The sequence below is a fragment of the Doryrhamphus excisus genome, linkage group LG19 (assembly GCF_037039965.1).
Source record: "Doryrhamphus excisus strain RoL-2023G ecotype Guam linkage group LG19, RoL_Dexc_Guam_v1.1, whole genome shotgun sequence".
Taxonomy (NCBI): Eukaryota; Metazoa; Chordata; class Actinopteri; order Syngnathiformes; family Syngnathidae; genus Doryrhamphus; species Doryrhamphus excisus.
In genome coordinates this window covers 14,057,224-14,073,536 of record NC_136375.1, presented here as the reverse complement: position 1 = coordinate 14,073,536, position 16,313 = coordinate 14,057,224, and the positions used below count along the sequence as shown (strand labels likewise).

Genomic DNA, 16,313 nt, shown 5'->3' with positions numbered 1-16,313 from the left:
CTTTTAATTACGTTGCTCCCCTGGGAGTCGCTGGCGTAGTTAAGGAGAGAAATCAGCATTGCAGCAATTATTGGATGACAATGAAATCAATCCTGTCATGTGTAATCATGGGGGGGCAGCCGGCGCCTGGGAGGAAACATCCTGGCGTTCATCAAGGACTGGAAAGACCATCTTTGGAGGACGAGGCCACCAACCACAAGCAGCCGCTTTAGGAAAGCACGATGGAGTGAAGCCACTGATTTAATCGGTGTAGAACGTTCCTTCACGTTGTCCCCACTCGGCTGGAGCCTATCCCAGCTGACTTTGGTCAACCAGGATGCGCTAATGCTAAAGCTAACAGTTTCTCTCTCCCCCTCCCTTTGCAGCTGCAGAGTGATCTGGACCAGGAGTACCAGGACAAGTTTCGCCGACTACCAGTGGAGATCCAGGAGTTCGTCCAGGACAGCGGCAAAGCCAAGCTGAGCGACGACGGTCTCCGCGGCAACCTGACCTCGTCCTCATCCACGGCAGAGAAGCTCAACCACAAGGCCTCGCCGTCGGAGGACGACGCCGAGGACGGTTCACTGGAGCGCGTCTATGACACGCCCCTTTAGACTGGTCTTGCCAGGACTAGATCTACCCGGGTGAGTAGCGGTGGTGGTCTGGTGTACATAGAAGCGTTGCTGTGGCCGTCACCCGTGTGGTACCCGACACTGACCGGCTTCCTTCAACTCTTCATCTGGTCTTCTCGTCACGCTCGTGGTGGCAACGGTGGTCTTACTGGTCCTGGTGGTCTTTGTGGTGGAGTTTATCTAGCCTGGAGCCACTGGTGGCCTGCTGGCTTCTCCACTGAGTTGGAACAAAGAACTAAAGCGCCGTTTCCACTTGCACTCATTTGGCCTCCGCATCGTCCCCAATCTGTGTCCTGTATTTATTTATTTATTTATTTATATACGGCGTTGATGTCTCGTGTACGACACGCACCGTGCATTGTTCCCGCATGGCTACGAAGCTGTCCCAGCATTCTTAGCTCTCGTTGTGTCCCGTTGTATCACGCTGTGTCCCGTTGTGTCCCGCTGTATCACGCTATGTCCCGTTGTGTCCCGCTGTATCACGCTGTGTCCCGCTGTATCACGCTATGTCCCGCTGTGTCCCGTTGTGTCCTGCTATATAACGCTGTGTCCCGTTGTGTCCCGCTGTATCACGCTGTGTCCCGTTGTTTCCCGCTGTATCACGCTGTGTCCCGTTGTTTCCCGCTGTATCACGCTATGTCCCGTTGTGTCCCGCTGTATCACGCTATGTCCCGTTGTTTCCCGCTGTATCACGCTATATCCCGTTGTGTCCCGCTGTATCACGCTATGTCCCGCTGTGTCCCGTTGTGTCCTGCTATATAATGCTGTGTCCCGTTGTGTCCCGCTGTATCACGCTGTGTCCCGTTGTTTCCCGCTGTATCACGCTATGTCCCGTTGTGTCCCGCTGTATCACGCTATGTCCCGTTGTTACCCGCTGTATCACGCTATATCCCGTTGTGTCCCGCTGTATCACGCTATGTCCCGCTGTGTCCCGCTGTATCACGCTATGTCCCGCTGTGTCCCGTTGTGTCCCGCTATATAACGCTGTGTCCCGTTGTGTCCCGCTGTATCATGCTATGTCCCGCTGTATAACGCTGTGTCCCGCTGTATCACGCTATGTCTCGTTGTGTCCCACTGTATCACGCTGTGTCCCGTTGTGTCCCGCTGTATCACACTATGTCCCACTGTGTCCCGCTGTGTCCCGCAACGACGCCAGGCAACGGCAGGCAGCTACATGAATTCCTCCTCTTGTCCCCTTTTGCAGTGAAAGTCCACTTGTCATCCTTCTAAGGGGTATACGGTTGTCGTCGTAGTGTTGACAGTATCAACTGCCTTTTTGGATAGACATACGTGAGATTAGCATCTTGAAGGCAAACGTATTATTCCTGTCATGTTTTCACTGCTTTGAACCCTTTTCCTTTTAAGAGCGCGTCACCTCAGTCTTCTGTGGTACAAACGCTCAAACTGTAGGCCGTGCGTGCAAGTGTAACCGCCCCTTTAGCGACCATTTCATTCCCACCCACATTTATGCATGAAGATGTGTTGTCGTTTGTGGGCTGGGGTGTTTGCCCCTACAGGTGGTTTACATCAGGATGCAAGCGTTAAAGCTCCCCCTGTTCATGAGCACCTAACATGAGGTATATCTAGCATCTATCATCAGGAAAAGCACCCATCCGGGCTTCGCTACACATCTTAAAATGACACCCAAAAAGCTAGCCAGCAGCACACGTGGAAGCATGTTCTTCTTTCTCTTTGGCGGATATGCTAAGCTAGCATGATGTTGCTGTGCAAGTGCGAGTGTAATGTTAGCACCTTAGCGTGGCATAGCCATAGCCATATCGTATCATACAGTGTGTGATTATGATATGATCTGATCATACAGTGTGTGTGATATGATATGATATGATCATGATGTGGTCCCAGTAGGCAGCATGTACCAGCAGGATGTTCCAATGTTGATACGTGACCTTTCAACTCCACTCTTCCTGTTTCTTCTGACTGTAAATAGACAAATACACTTTATTTTTTACTTTCTTCCACAGTGGTACAAAAGGTCACCAGTACTAAATCATACTCTGAATTCAGAAGCGGACCAGTGGTGCTACTGGGACCTTTATGACCGATTATTAAAAAGTGGTGTGACCTTTTGTAGGATTTAGCAGTTCTTCTGTTTCTTATTGAGTCACATGACTGCCAGGCCACTTGTTGCTAAGCAGACTAACCTTCTCACCACTGAAACGACACAAATAGGCGCTCGCGTCCACTCGGCTGTTGGAAGAACACTGCTCTGTATGAAATACAAAAGACGGTGTCTGAAGAGGGCCCGCCACTGATGCAAATGTAGACAAAGACTTGGTGGGTGGATAGACGTGGGGGTCCCTGTGCCTTTGGCAAACGTACCTTTTGATGTGGAATGCATACTGATGTTAATACTGCTACACGTATGATGATGATGATGATGATGTAGGATCTTTAATAGGTGGGTAATAATGGAGTACCACTACTGAGAAGTACCCTCATTACTACCCTTATTATTCTTCTCATTGATACATCGTCTTCAACTACTTGCTTTAATGAAGCTGTGTGATTGTTTCTCTACGGCTGTACATGCACTTGTACTTCTATACCGTATATATTGGGGCTGCACCACATGAGGGGGTGATGATGTCATACCCAAAAATACCCGTACTGTGCGGGTGAGCAAATCAAGTGCTCCTCCTTCTCCTGCCTGTGACTACCTTCCCCTGAGCCCCCCTTGGAAACTTTCCATGGAAGACATTTTAGCATGCTAGTTGGAGCAAACGCTCCGCCCTGATGGGGACGTAAAGCCATGGAGCGCACCACACCTCATCAGCACCTGGAGCCTTTGACTAGTGCCAACGCCAAAGCAGATACAGTGCACCTTGCTGGGCCACGCCATGTCCAACCGCCCCCTTACTCTATCCCTACCTCCTGCCCCCCACTATGCTCCTCCTGGTAGTAGACATGTCATGATGTTTTATTACGACCAATCCACATACCTTACAGTCCTCCTACCTCCAGCCCCCCCCCCCCCGAAAAAAAAAATACTCTAACCCTACCTCCTGCCCCCCCCGTCCCCCCACTCTGCTCCTCCTGGTCGTACACATGTCATGATGTTTCATTAGGACCAATCCACATACCTTCCAGTCCTCCTACCTCCTGCCCCCCCCCAAAAAAAAATACTCTAACCCTACCTCCTGCCCCCCCCCCCCCCCCCCCACCCCCACTCTGCTCCTCCTGGTCGTAGACATGTCATGATGTTTCATTAGGACTCATCCACATACCTTGCAGTCCTCCTACCTCCAGCCCCCCCCCCCATACTCCATCCCTACCTCCTGGTCCCCCCACTCCACTCTGCTCCTCCTCGTCGTAGACATGTCATGATGTTTCATTAGGACCAATCCACATACCTTCCATTCCCCCCACCCCCTCCAGGTACTTTATCAATATTGGGCAGAATGTCTCTAATATATACAGTATAGGATATATACAGTACAGTATACGTACTGTGTAGTGTACTCTTGTATATACACGGTATGGCATCAAGGATGAAACATGGATGTGAATGGGGGCAAAAATGTGATGTGCAGCGTGAAGGGAGTTTTTCTTGAAAACAATAAACGTGGACATGATTGTAAGTTTTCTGTGTTGATCTTTGGTCTTTGTAGCGTCTTCACCTGCATCCGTGTTGTGGTGGGTCAGCTGGTGGTCAGTGATTGTGGCTTGGGGGGGGGGGTTCCTTCAGGGTTGACCAGCACACGGTCAACATTTCAGTCCCCTCTTCAAAAGGGAAAGAGATACTCAGGATGTAATCAAGGCTAACCCTTGATGGGTTTACACTGAATCCGTCACCGGAAGCATTTGAAGAGATCCCTGTTGTAGGCTCACATCAGCCTCGTCTCCGGCGGCCATACGGCACAACGGAAAGAATCCGTTTGGGGGCTAATGTCGGTGCACTCTCTAGACGGGCGGCGCAGGAGCTCGCCGGTGTGTCTGTCTAGGTCGGAGTGAGAGGCAAGGCCCGGGGGACGGATTCAGTGTGGACGCAGGGGGGTCCTCACCGTTGACTAGCCAATGAAAGAAAGCAGGCGGGGCCGCGTTGACCTTTTGTAAACAAAGATATTTGGGGTTTTATTTATTTTGTGTTATTGCTGACATTAGTCATTATTCATAGGCTATTATTATTTATTAATAACCTCTTTTCTTTCTTTGACGCTTTTTTGCTCATTTTGCATCTAATTTCCTGCTCTTTTTTTTCTTCTCCTGGCCTTTTTCTTGTAATATTTTTTATAGTTTTTATCTTCATAATATTGTGACTGGGATTATTAGAATTTAGAAAAAGTTCATTTATCTAAAATGGCAACTTTATTCTTTTTCTTTAAAGAAAATGTATTTTTAGAATGTGCAGAGGTCCTGTAAAAAAAAAAAAAAAAAAAAAAAACCTGGGCGACATTGGACACCCCGGCAGGGGCGGATCTCGCTAGAACAAACAACACCAATGTGGTGTTTTTGTTTTTGATACCTTTAGAGGGGACGTGATGAAGCTGCATGAAGCTGTCAGGCTTGTCTTAACATCTAGCATCCAAGCCAAAACAGGGAAGATGGTCTGGGCGTACACAGTATCACACAGTACACAGTATATGCAGTATAATACATAAATATGTCACTGTTATCTCATGCTTAACGAGCCACTTCCTGTCATTGCCTTGGCAACAGCATATTTCAAAGCACTCCCCAGAGGAGTGCGGATGGCGCGGTGACCAATTGAGAAGCCTGGCGAGGACGCTCTTTGTTGGCTTGTCTACCTTTTAGGACCTTTTACGGTCGTCCGTCCCGCAAGCTCACCAGAAAAAAACAGCCTTTGCTTGGTCTTTGGCTTTTTAGCGTATTGTTTAATACAGTGGAAAGGTGATGACAACCATAGAGCAGCATGTAGCGCTTGTTGAGCATTAGCGGTACTGAACACACGTCTGTCACGTCCAGGCTACTCAGCACAACATGCTGACAAGGAGTCTGTACGCCACACCCATGCTAAAGAATGGTTCTCACATATTTACCACTTCCTTTCGCACCTCATTTATTCCTGCAAAGGTCAACTATGACCAAGGTCCTACAGTAAGTCTCCTAAGACACCAACTCTGGTAATAAAGTAATGTTGTTGTCAAATGAACAATATTCATGTAGTATAATATATAAACTAAATGTGATATTTTATTGTAGGAAAAATGCTTTTTTCATGTCAACTCAGTCACACATTTATTCTGATATAGTAATTTATGAGTGGTAATATTAGAAAACTTGGCTCATAAATAGAATACGTTATTATAGTATTATCATAATAATGAGATGCTTTTATGCAAGTTGTGTTAGTCCTACATTTATTCTGGGAACAAATCAATTATTTTCATTGTTTTTGACTCAAAACCTGTCTCATAAGTCATACATGTAAAGTCACATGCATAATATTACGACTACTACTAATAATAATATTAATAGTAACAGTGATGATCATGACAATGCAAGAGAAGGTAAGACCTGTTTGATTCCGATTCCAACACCAATAAGTCAAATACGTGCATGTTGTTAAGATGCTCCTGTGCAGTATTCCCCGCATGTTGATGACCTGTCTGCCAGCTCTTGTGCCCTCAGAAAGCCAGCAGGAGATGGGATGACACCCCCAGCCCCCATCTGCCCCAAAGGAGCAGGTTGCCTTTTGAATAACTTCTATCAAGAAAGATGGCAGCAGGAGGACCAGTGGACGTTTGAGGACCAGTGGACGTTAATGGGACAGTAGGAGCAGAGAGGACAGTAGGAAGCTGGGAAGGTAGGATAAAGATTGACACTCATCGACATGGCATCTTTCCACTACATTAGCAGACAATATATTCATGGCTTTTCTTCTCATTATAGTACTTTTTTGTTGTTGTAGTATTAGCTTGCCAACAAGGACTCTATTATCTGGTTTCTGTGTGTACTGTCTAGTACAGGGGTGGGCAAACTTTTTGACTCGCGGGCCGCATTGATATAACAAAATTTACGGGGGGGGGGGGGCAGACTATATATTTTACACGTAACAGTCCACCTGGTATTATTGTATCTGTAAAATTGTCATGCAATCTGCTATTATTATTTATTATTTTATATTTAAATATTTGAAAAATAAAATATTATAATAATTACAATAAAATCAAAATATTAATTATTATATTATTGTTATGTAAAATATGCAAATACAACAATAATATTATATATAATTAATATAATAATTAGCATTAATATAATAATTATAATAATCATAATAGTTCTAATAATAATTATAATAATCTAATAATAATAATAATTATTATTATTATTATGTGCTTGTGTCCTTTTTTTCAGGAGCACTTTGTAAACAACAGACCATGTCAAAAAACAAAATTGATAAAACCATCAAAAGGTTGGCTCAGGCCATGATGCCAGGTTGTATGTTGAGTTTAAATGGAATACTTTGGAAAGATTGGGCGGGCCGTATTTAAACACTTGGCGGGCCGGATGTGGCCCCCGGGCCGTAGTTTGCCCACCCCTGCTCTAGTAGTATTGAGACACGCTAACTTGGCACTTCGCACTTTTGTGAAAGTGGGTAATGGTGCCCCTAGCGTTTGCAAGTGGTATTGCTAGTTTTGTGTTGTATTTTGAGGTGGTAGCAGGTTGACGCTAAGAAGAAAAAGTGTCGAAAAGAAACTTGTGTGACTTCCACACAGACTTCGTCTGAGGTGCTGTTGAAGGGACAAAAACGAGGAAAGTCCATTGCTCGAATTTTTAAATAAAGTGTTGATGTTTTCTCAGCCTCACCTGGAACAGGATGGGCGTCTGTTATTTGCTCAGCATGACAACCTGCAGCCATTCTGTGTTTGCTGTGCCAATAGCCCGTCCTCTTCTTATTTAGCTGCAGCTTTTGCTCGACTGGCTCCGCCCCCCAGCGCCAAGAAGGTGTTCATCACGGCATCCTCACACTCCGTTTTGGCGCCCTTTATTAGTCGACTTTGTGGTGGGGATGCTGAATGTCAGCCATCGTTCCGTATCGATCGTCTCTGCTGTCAACAGTCTCACAAGACAGATGTGTTGTTTTCGTGTCGGACACAATAGGCTTCACAGTCTCCTTCTCTCGAAGCTGTTTTTTCCTAACCCCCATTGAAAGCGGCCAATGACAGAACCCCATTGAACTCTGCCACTGTACTGTTATCATTGACCGTTGTAGTGCAGCAAGGGTGTGTTGAAGGTGTGCACATGTAGGGGCCGAGGGGGCGGTGTTCAGCCTCTAAACGAGGCATGGCGGTCACAGCAGTCAGCTGTTAGTCGGGGAGGAGCTGGGTGTGCTTCTGCTGGATGACTCACTCTCTGCGCACACGCTCTCTTATTAAACGCACACGCTTGCATGTTCGTGTGCGCGCAGAAGGGCAACAAGAGGAGCGCTCCCTGCTCGGACGGGCCGCTCAGTCTCCACCGGAGGGCGAGAGCTGCAGGAGCACCACCGGGACCGCACGGAGGAGAGACGCCGAGGAGGAGACACCGTCAGCGGGGGAACCGCGGAGAGGAAACAGGAGAGGAGATAGGACGGGAGAAAGAGAAGTGGACTCTGCTCAGCATCCTCCCTTCCTCCTCTTCCCTTCATCGGATTAGAAGAGGAGGCTGCCGCCGTCAAATCACGTAAGAACAAGCTAGCTGCATTTTTGTCCGTTTTAATGCTGCCTGTTTGGGCTTCATTGTGTTTCACGGGATGCAGAAGACGCTGTTTTTTTATTTAATGACAAGAAAAAAAACACACGTCACCCCATCACGCACACACACGCACACACATTTATAAACAATACAGTTTAGTAGTCGTTGCTAGCTAGCTAGCCAACTAGCCATTTGAAAGAGTGCTCCTTTGCACATGACAACACTGCTGAATGACTGTGTGTGTGTTGGGTTTGAATGCAGAGAGATTATTGATGTTTCCACCAAGGGGAGGGGGGGGGGTGCCGCTGGTGTTTCAGGACACAGCTAGCCGGGGACAGAAGCAGCCTGCAGCCGAGCAATGACAGTCGAGTCACCCCGCAAGGCAACCCAGTGTGTTTCCATTTCACTCTGCAGGGATGACACTCTTGTCCTTGTGCATCCCTTGTCCAAGGCTACAGCACCATGCATGCAAGCATGCATGGTGTTGCATGGTGCCTTGCATGCGGAAAGGACTGCTCAACAAGTTGAAGGCTAAATGACATTCAAATGATATCACATACATTTGCAGCGTCAAATGGAGTCAGGCGCTAAGGACTGCACTTGACCATTAGCGACACATGAAGGACTAGAAATAGTAAAGTTGTCATTAGGAAAATAAAGTGCGGTTATTGTGAGGTTAAAGTCATAGTGTTTATGAGAAGAAAGTTTGGTTGTTAGTCAGGTAGGGCTTTCCCAGCTCCAAACCAGAAATATGAGCAGAACATAGTGTAGTACGAATGTGGTGACATGACAGTGATAAAGTGATGCGGCCAAATAGTGGGACTAAGAAGGAGGGAGACAGGGATGGAGTCAGTACAAAGTCAGAATGTTGCAGCAAGCGGCAAGACCACACAAGTGGAGTCCTAAGGTGATGGAGAGGAAACGAGTTTCAAAAATAAAGTTTTACATTTTGTGCAAAATGTCATCAATTTAAAGAAAATGACAGAAAGTCATCCTTGATTTATTATGACAAAGAAGACGTAGAAGTGATCATGGTTTTTGTAACAAATCCATAACATAAAAAGTGTCAAGTCATAAGTATTTTTAGGAGAATGGAGATGTTAAATGATGAGGGTGAAAATGCAATTATTATTATTATTCAGTTTTTCTCTGATGCTTCTCATGTGGCAGGGTGCTTTGTGTGTTTTAAGTGAGCAGACACACAGTGTAGGAAAGGAGGAGCACATTTGGATAACATGAAGACAAGTGTTTGATGACCTGCAGCCAGCGGATGAAGTCTTGCGTATTTGTTCAGCGTAATAACCTGCAGGCAAGCCGCTGGGCTTATTTGCTGTGCACACATCCCCACATACATGCAACACCTTGCACAATGTTTTCCCTGCACTCGGCAGCCTCGCTAATACGTTGTTAGTCTACGCTTTCTTGACAAACTTGTTGCATGAGCTCGGACGAGTCATTCCGCTCTGCATCCACTGCAGCTTTGCTTGGCAGGAATCATTAGCACTTCATCACCGTCACCCTCACGCTTTAGGTTATTTAGTCAGTCACTGTACAGGTCATGGTGTGTAACAGGATGTCCTTCAGAGGTAAAGAGGTAGGGCGTGTACGTGATACTTTTTATTGGAGCTGGGCACCAAGCAAATTCAACAAGATGGAGCCTCTCACTTGCTGCCTTTTTAGACCGTCAAGGCTGTAACCGACCGTGACGCTTAAAAGTGTGCTGGAGTGTAGCCGCGGGGCTCATGAGCCAAGAGAGGACAGCGGGACACGGTTTCGCTCGCAGAGCTGCGCTTCCGGGGACTGAAGTGACATTAAAGCCTTTTATTTTTCCCGTCCTCGTCTCACCGAAGGCTGGCTGAGGGTCTTCCGAGCCGTCTGGCCTTGCTGACAGGACTCTGTCAGCGCTCTGCTTGCGCCCCGCCTCTTCCTTTTTACTTCAGACCTCCTTCAAATCTCCTCCAGACCTTCTCCGGGTCACCTCCAGGCCTTCTCCAGGCCTCTTTAGGCCTTCTCCGGGTCCCCTCTAGGCCTTCTCCAGGTCCCCTCAGCCCTTTCTCCAGGTCCCCCCTCAGCCCTTTCTCCAGGTCCCCTCCAGCCCTACTCCAAGTCCCCTCCAGGCCAAGCAGACAATATGGCTGCCATGTTGACTTTGCTAGTTTTGATTTATGTGCCGTTTTCCTGGGCAGTGACCCCTCCAGCACTGCCCCCCTCCCCTCCCTTGTTCCTGTAAAGAAGCCAAATAAGTCCAGATCGGTGCTGTTGTGATTCATGAAATTCTCTCCCTGCTGACCATATGTCCTTTTTTGTCTGTGCAGGCTGGCTGAGACATGAGCGTATCCTGCTGAGCGTCATTGATGCACAACTGGTGAGTTTGGAAGCTTCTTACGTTGTTGTTTTTTTTTTTCCTGGCTTCGGCTCGTGGTCAGGTTTCTTTTCCTGAGCATCTGCTTCACCGCTACATGCTCATCACTTAGCACAATGTACAAAAGCCCCAAGGGGCGTGGGGGCCCACAGGACATTGTCTATCAGCACCATGCATCAACTAAATCATGGGTGTCCAAGGTGCAGCCCGGGCGCCATTTGTGCTTTTTTTTTATTGTCCCACAGTACATTCTAAAAATAGTATTTAACAAGATAACTTGCAAATGCAGCTAAAATGGAAACGTTTTCCACACTCATGCTGTCGGTGCACCCCCCCCATCCACTGTGGGGATATACGTGAGCACAATTTCCGCTTCCAATTAAACTGTCGACCTTCGCTCCAGAATGCAAGACTCGCAAAGGATGGCGTCTTGTCCCGTTCTCCCTCCTCTGGAATCCTTATTATTACCTGGCCCACCAAGGCTTTCTTGCTCAGAATGGAAGTCAGCAAAATAATGAGTACATTCGTCACAATGTCAGTATTTCAGCAGGTGAATTGCAAATGGCTGCAAGTGTTTATTGATTGCTATTCTTTTAAAGTACAGAAAAGCTGAAGGGCACCCTGGTTAGCGTTTGTAATTACTTCCATAAGGTTCTACTTTAACCGAAACAGATGTTAACCAAATCAACTTTTATCCAATGAATTCCTTTCAGAAATCTCTTAAACAATGTGAAAACAGGGTTTTATAGTTTATGTGCATCTAAATTAGGGCTGTCAAAGTTAACACATTAATAGACACTTCCTTTCACAGCACTATTTTTTTTTTTTTTCAACACGCCAATTACATGCACACGTCTTGTTTGACCCTCGGCCCACACCGTAGTCTGAGGGAATGCAGTGGTGGATGTGGAGCCACATGCGGGAACAGATATTGGCGCTCGTAGCAAGACCAAAGTTCTTCTGGTAAATTTGGCTTCAAGGCCCTGGCGAATGGTGGTCACAGCAAGACCAAAGTTCTTCTAGTAAATTTGGCTTCAAAGCCCTGGCAAATGGCGCTCGCAACAAGACCAAAGTTCTTCTGGTAAATTTGGCTTCAAGGCCTTGGCGAATGGTGCTCACAGCAAGAACAAAGTTCTTCTAGTAAATTTGGCTTCAAAGCCCTGGCAAATGGCACTCGCAAAAAAGACCAAAGGTCTTCTGGTAAATTTGGCTTCAAGGCCATGGGGAAAGGCGCTTGCAGCAAGACCAAAGTTCTTCTGGTAAATTTGGCTTCAAGGCCATGGCGAATGGCGCTTGCAGCAAGACCAAAGTTCTTAGTGTCACTGTATATTTATTTATATGTATATATTGTATGTCACTTATACACTGGTAGCTTGGCATACCAGGGGCCCAACTAACTAAGTGTTTTTTAGATGCCAGTCGTCTCTCGGCTGATTTTTTGGCTTTGAACTGCAAGCTAAAAAGCCTCGTGAAGACAAGCGGCATAGACAATGGATGGATGGATGCAAGTTAAAATTGGGGTTAGGAGCTGCTGGTTACTGGCAGGCATAGCCAAGTACAGCTTTTGGGGGTCTTGTGTCAATGTGACCGTGGCTGAAAACGAGAATGGATTAGCAGCGTGCCAGCTGGTCACCAGGAAAGCCATAGTGACGGGTGTGTGGAATGGTTACATCGTTTCCTTTTGGAAGGAATGAATAAGGAAGAGGTGTGGTGTTTGTAGAGACGCCTGTATTTGCTGTGCACTGATGAGCTGAAGTCTACAATGCAGTAGGATGGACTCCATTCATTCATCCATCCAAGTCAGCATCGTCAACACATGACTGCAGCTCGGCACCATCAGATGACTTGACAGGCAGCATTTCACCATGTGTGTGTGTGTGTGTACAGTATGCAGTGAGTAGGACATAATAGTAAGTCCAAGCAATTATGTAATACGTAGAGCATAGTTTGCTTATTGAGCAGCGTCATCCCACAGCTGCGAGGGAATGCCTGCTTTTATCCGGGCGTGAAGGATTTAATAGGAGCCTAATTTATGGCCTTTATTTTCAGTGGTCTTCTTTGAACTTTATTGCTCGTAAAAACAAAAACAAAACAGAGGGCTGCGGCAAGCGCTCGCACATGGGAGGATTATAAACAGAAATGGATCCCCAAGCAGTGGCAGATATTCCGCAGCAAGCCGCACTTGTGGCATGTCATTTAAAACAAACGCTGTGGGCCGCACCGCTCGTATGCAGTGAATACATTAGCGGGCGGGCATTACGTTTACAAGCGCTGACCATCACAGTGTTGTTGATGCTACTTTAGCAGGACTCAATGCCACTTTATTCCGTCCCATTTGGGGAGTGAAACAGGAACCAGGTACCACTTAACGTGTCCGTAACAACTTGGCTTCTCAAAAGGTGTCAACGTGGGATCAAGGTCAACTCATTTGTATTCCTAGTAGTTTGGATTATTTACTTCTTTTTACACTTTAATTGAAATAATTTAGATTTATTCTTGACACATTTTAGTCACTCTATTTGTATGATTTTTGCCCACTTTTAACACTATTATTTGTGTCTAATTGTTGATGATGTCTGTATTTCTGTTGTCTACGTGATATATGTGTGCCTGCTGCTATGGCTAATTAGCCACAGGGTGCTGGGATAGATGTGGACATGACTGTCCTGAACAAGAAACTCTGTCATTCTCTCACGGGCTGCCTCCCGTGAAAGAACGGAAAGGGAAATCTACGTCTCACCTTGCATCTTTTCTCCTCTTGAATCTTCATCTTGTTGCTTCCAAAACACAAACACACCTAAGAAGAGTTTTTGCTCTTATTGATTTATTCATAGAAAAGCTTCTCGGTCTTCCAATCTGGAAACCTTCCGCAACCTTCTCCCAGTGGGATGCAGCTGCACCACCAAGCAGAGGGCTTTGCTCCCCAGCGCTTCTCAAGTCAGCTTGCTTGGCAAGCTTTCAAGTCCCAGAGGAGTCTTATGTCATAAAACAGCAAGATGGCCGACTTTCAAGGGGCCAAAATCAACAGGACAGGAGGTGTCCCTGGCAGCAAAGCATCCGACGGCAAGTCCCACAGAGAGATGCACGACAGGCCAGGATAGGGCGGGGCCCGGCTCCTGAAGAGGGAACATATGTACAGTAGTTTGATGGTGGTTACCTCACACTCTATCTCTCGCTCCTCTTTTAAGACTGCGCATCCTTCCGAGTCCAGCAAGCGATACAGTATTTGGGATTCAGACCACCAAGCCCCCCCCCCCTCGCCCTGCTTTCTTGCTGTATTGATCTCTCAAGAGTTTCCCTGGAGGTCACATTGGGCCAAGCGGAGGACATGAGCCAGCTGTTCTTCATTTCCTTTGGCTGCTTGCTTGTTTTCTTTCTTTCTTAGCTGGCAGGAATCTGCAAAAAAAAAAGTACATTCAATCCCTTCCGAGGTGCTGGAGATATTTTTCCCATGGCAAATAACGCAAATAGAAGGGTTAAGTTCCAAGGTCAAAGTTTAGTCAACATTGTTATCAAGGCATATTTCGGCACTTTAAGTGTAAAAAGAAGTTAACCCCTTGCAATAGCAAAGCGTTAAACAACAAAACACTCTCCAATGTGTCCAATGAAGTCCTAGACGTGTCAAAAGAAGTTAACAGAAAAGCCTTGCAGCTAACATGTTAGCTTCATTGGCCACTCTAAATTGTCCATAGGTATGAATGTGGGTGGGAATGGTTGTTTGTCTATATGTGCCCTGTGATTGGCTGGCCACCCAAGACAGCTGGGATAGGCTCCAGCACGTATGTGACCCTTGTGAGTATAAGCAGTAGAAAATGAATGAATGTACAATCGTTTAAATGTTAAATCATTATTAAATCCCACCAAAAAATAACATGAAGTAAATTAATTCACATTTAAATGAAATGAAGACAAATATAATTATTCAAATGCAAAATCCTGTTATTTTTCTTTTTGAACTAAATCAAAGATAAGGTACAAAGACATGGGCAGCTAGAGCGCCGCCTACTGGGCTGGACTGGAATGCGGCCATATCAGCTACACGTTTAGGCCTTGGCCGAGGTCTGCCTTCAACACGTGGGATCAAGGCCTCATAGAGCAGGGGTCTCAAACTCAATTTACCTGGGAGCCACTGGAGCTAGGGTCTGGGCGAGGCTGGGCCGCCTCAGGTTTTCCAAAAAAACCCCCCAAAAAAACGCATTTATTAAAAACAGAAAAATGAATAAACTTTGCTTTGGTTTCGATTTTCTACAAGAAAAGCTCTGATAAAACATTCCACTGTTGTCAAATATCTTACTTTTTATTTTTCTACACAAAATAAGATGGAAAATAAATAAACAAATCAAGAATAAAGAAAATCAATCAATCAGTAATAAATAAATAAATATAATAATAATAATAAAACGGCAAATAATAAAACCTTAAGAAAGCACATATAGTTGGTGGGTAGACAAATTATTTTTTTCAGATTAAAATGAACAAAGCATTATTAGAGCCCTGTAGACATGACAAAACACGACTATAGTCACATTTATACTCTTTATTTACAACATATTGCGCAACTGCAGGGTCTTGAGACACATGCTAACTCGCAAACTAGAGAGCTAGCGACCTAAACGGTAGCCTTCAAGTTATTTCCTTTAAACTTAAATAGCCAAAAACTTACCACTTCCACACAGATAGGGAGGATAACTATGAACAGTTATTTAACCTTTAAAATGAACATGAATCAAACGTAATAATTTTTTCTGGGTACATGATACCATACAGCATCCATATCAAACTTGCGCGGGCCGCACTAACATTAAACTTTCATATCAAGGCGGGGGCCTCAAACTAGTGTCCTGCGTGCCACATTTGGCCCGCAGGCCGCATGTTTGAGACAACTGTCATAGAGGGTCGAGGATGAGGCTCCAAACACGAAACATCTCCACTGATTCATTTCCTCCGTGAGAATGGAGTGGCCCCTGGCCTCCTCCAATCTGCGACAAACGTTTCAATCCGACGCTTTATCTTTGCTGGGCCTCTTGTGCGTGTCGGTGGTGTTTCAGAGCGTTATCGCCACCTTATCTCCCGCCAGCAATTTTATTATTGCCACTTCCTCTCCTCTGAGAGCCCCGCTGCGTACAAACATCTCAGTGTTATTTTTAGAAGAGCCTATTTCAGGTACGTGGCGGTGTCCCATCTTAGCATACCTGTGGGGACGGTGCTGGTCTTTGCATCTCCAACGGCGCTCCCATTGGGTGGTTGGGTGGATGCCACCATAGAGAGACCACATGCTGTGCTGCGGTGCAGCTGGATAGAGAACCACGCTATAGAAGCGTGTGGCAAGCCGCCATGCCCGGTGCTTGGGAACAACGAGCTAGATCTGGAATGATGTCATGATGGACTTTATCTCCACTCCTATAATAGAGGATGGACACAGGGGGGTTCTCATGTACTACTACTCTCATGAATAAGAAATCAGCAGCTTCATTACACTCCACCGACATTTCTCTCTCCTTAAACACATCCATGACTGTTTTTCTTCCTCTTTTTTTCCTAGACTCGCCAAGTGCTGTCCTTCACCGCCCCCCCCCCCTTCCCCTCCTTTTGCTGTTTGTCACTAGGTAAGTACACACACTCAACAACCTCTTGCCTGGAGTAAAGGAATGAATACAATAACTGTCGCTGTTTGTCTTATA

The 16,313-nt window shown here is 46.0% G+C and overlaps 2 protein-coding genes across 3 annotated transcripts in view; both read left to right on the top strand.

The window, feature by feature from the left end:
* Positions 1–787, top strand: part of plcb1l (phospholipase C beta 1-like) — a 69,399-nt gene extending 68,612 nt beyond the window's left edge. The window contains exon 32 of the mRNA XM_058057843.2: positions 366–787. Coding sequence (XP_057913826.2) covers positions 366–593 — 228 coding nt within the window. The 3' untranslated portion in view covers positions 594–787. The remainder of the gene's footprint in view (positions 1–365) is intronic.
* A 7,075-nt stretch (positions 788–7,862) lies between these two features.
* Positions 7,863–16,313, top strand: part of plcb4b (phospholipase C, beta 4b) — a 41,137-nt gene continuing 32,686 nt past the window's right edge. The window contains exons 1-3 of one of the 2 annotated variants that reach the window (XM_058057847.2): positions 7,863–8,258; positions 10,586–10,635; positions 16,175–16,238. The gene's annotated coding sequence lies outside the window, so the exon portion shown is untranslated. The remainder of the gene's footprint in view (positions 8,259–10,585; positions 10,636–16,174; positions 16,239–16,313) is intronic. The other variant, XM_058057845.2, reaches the window with a different exon arrangement.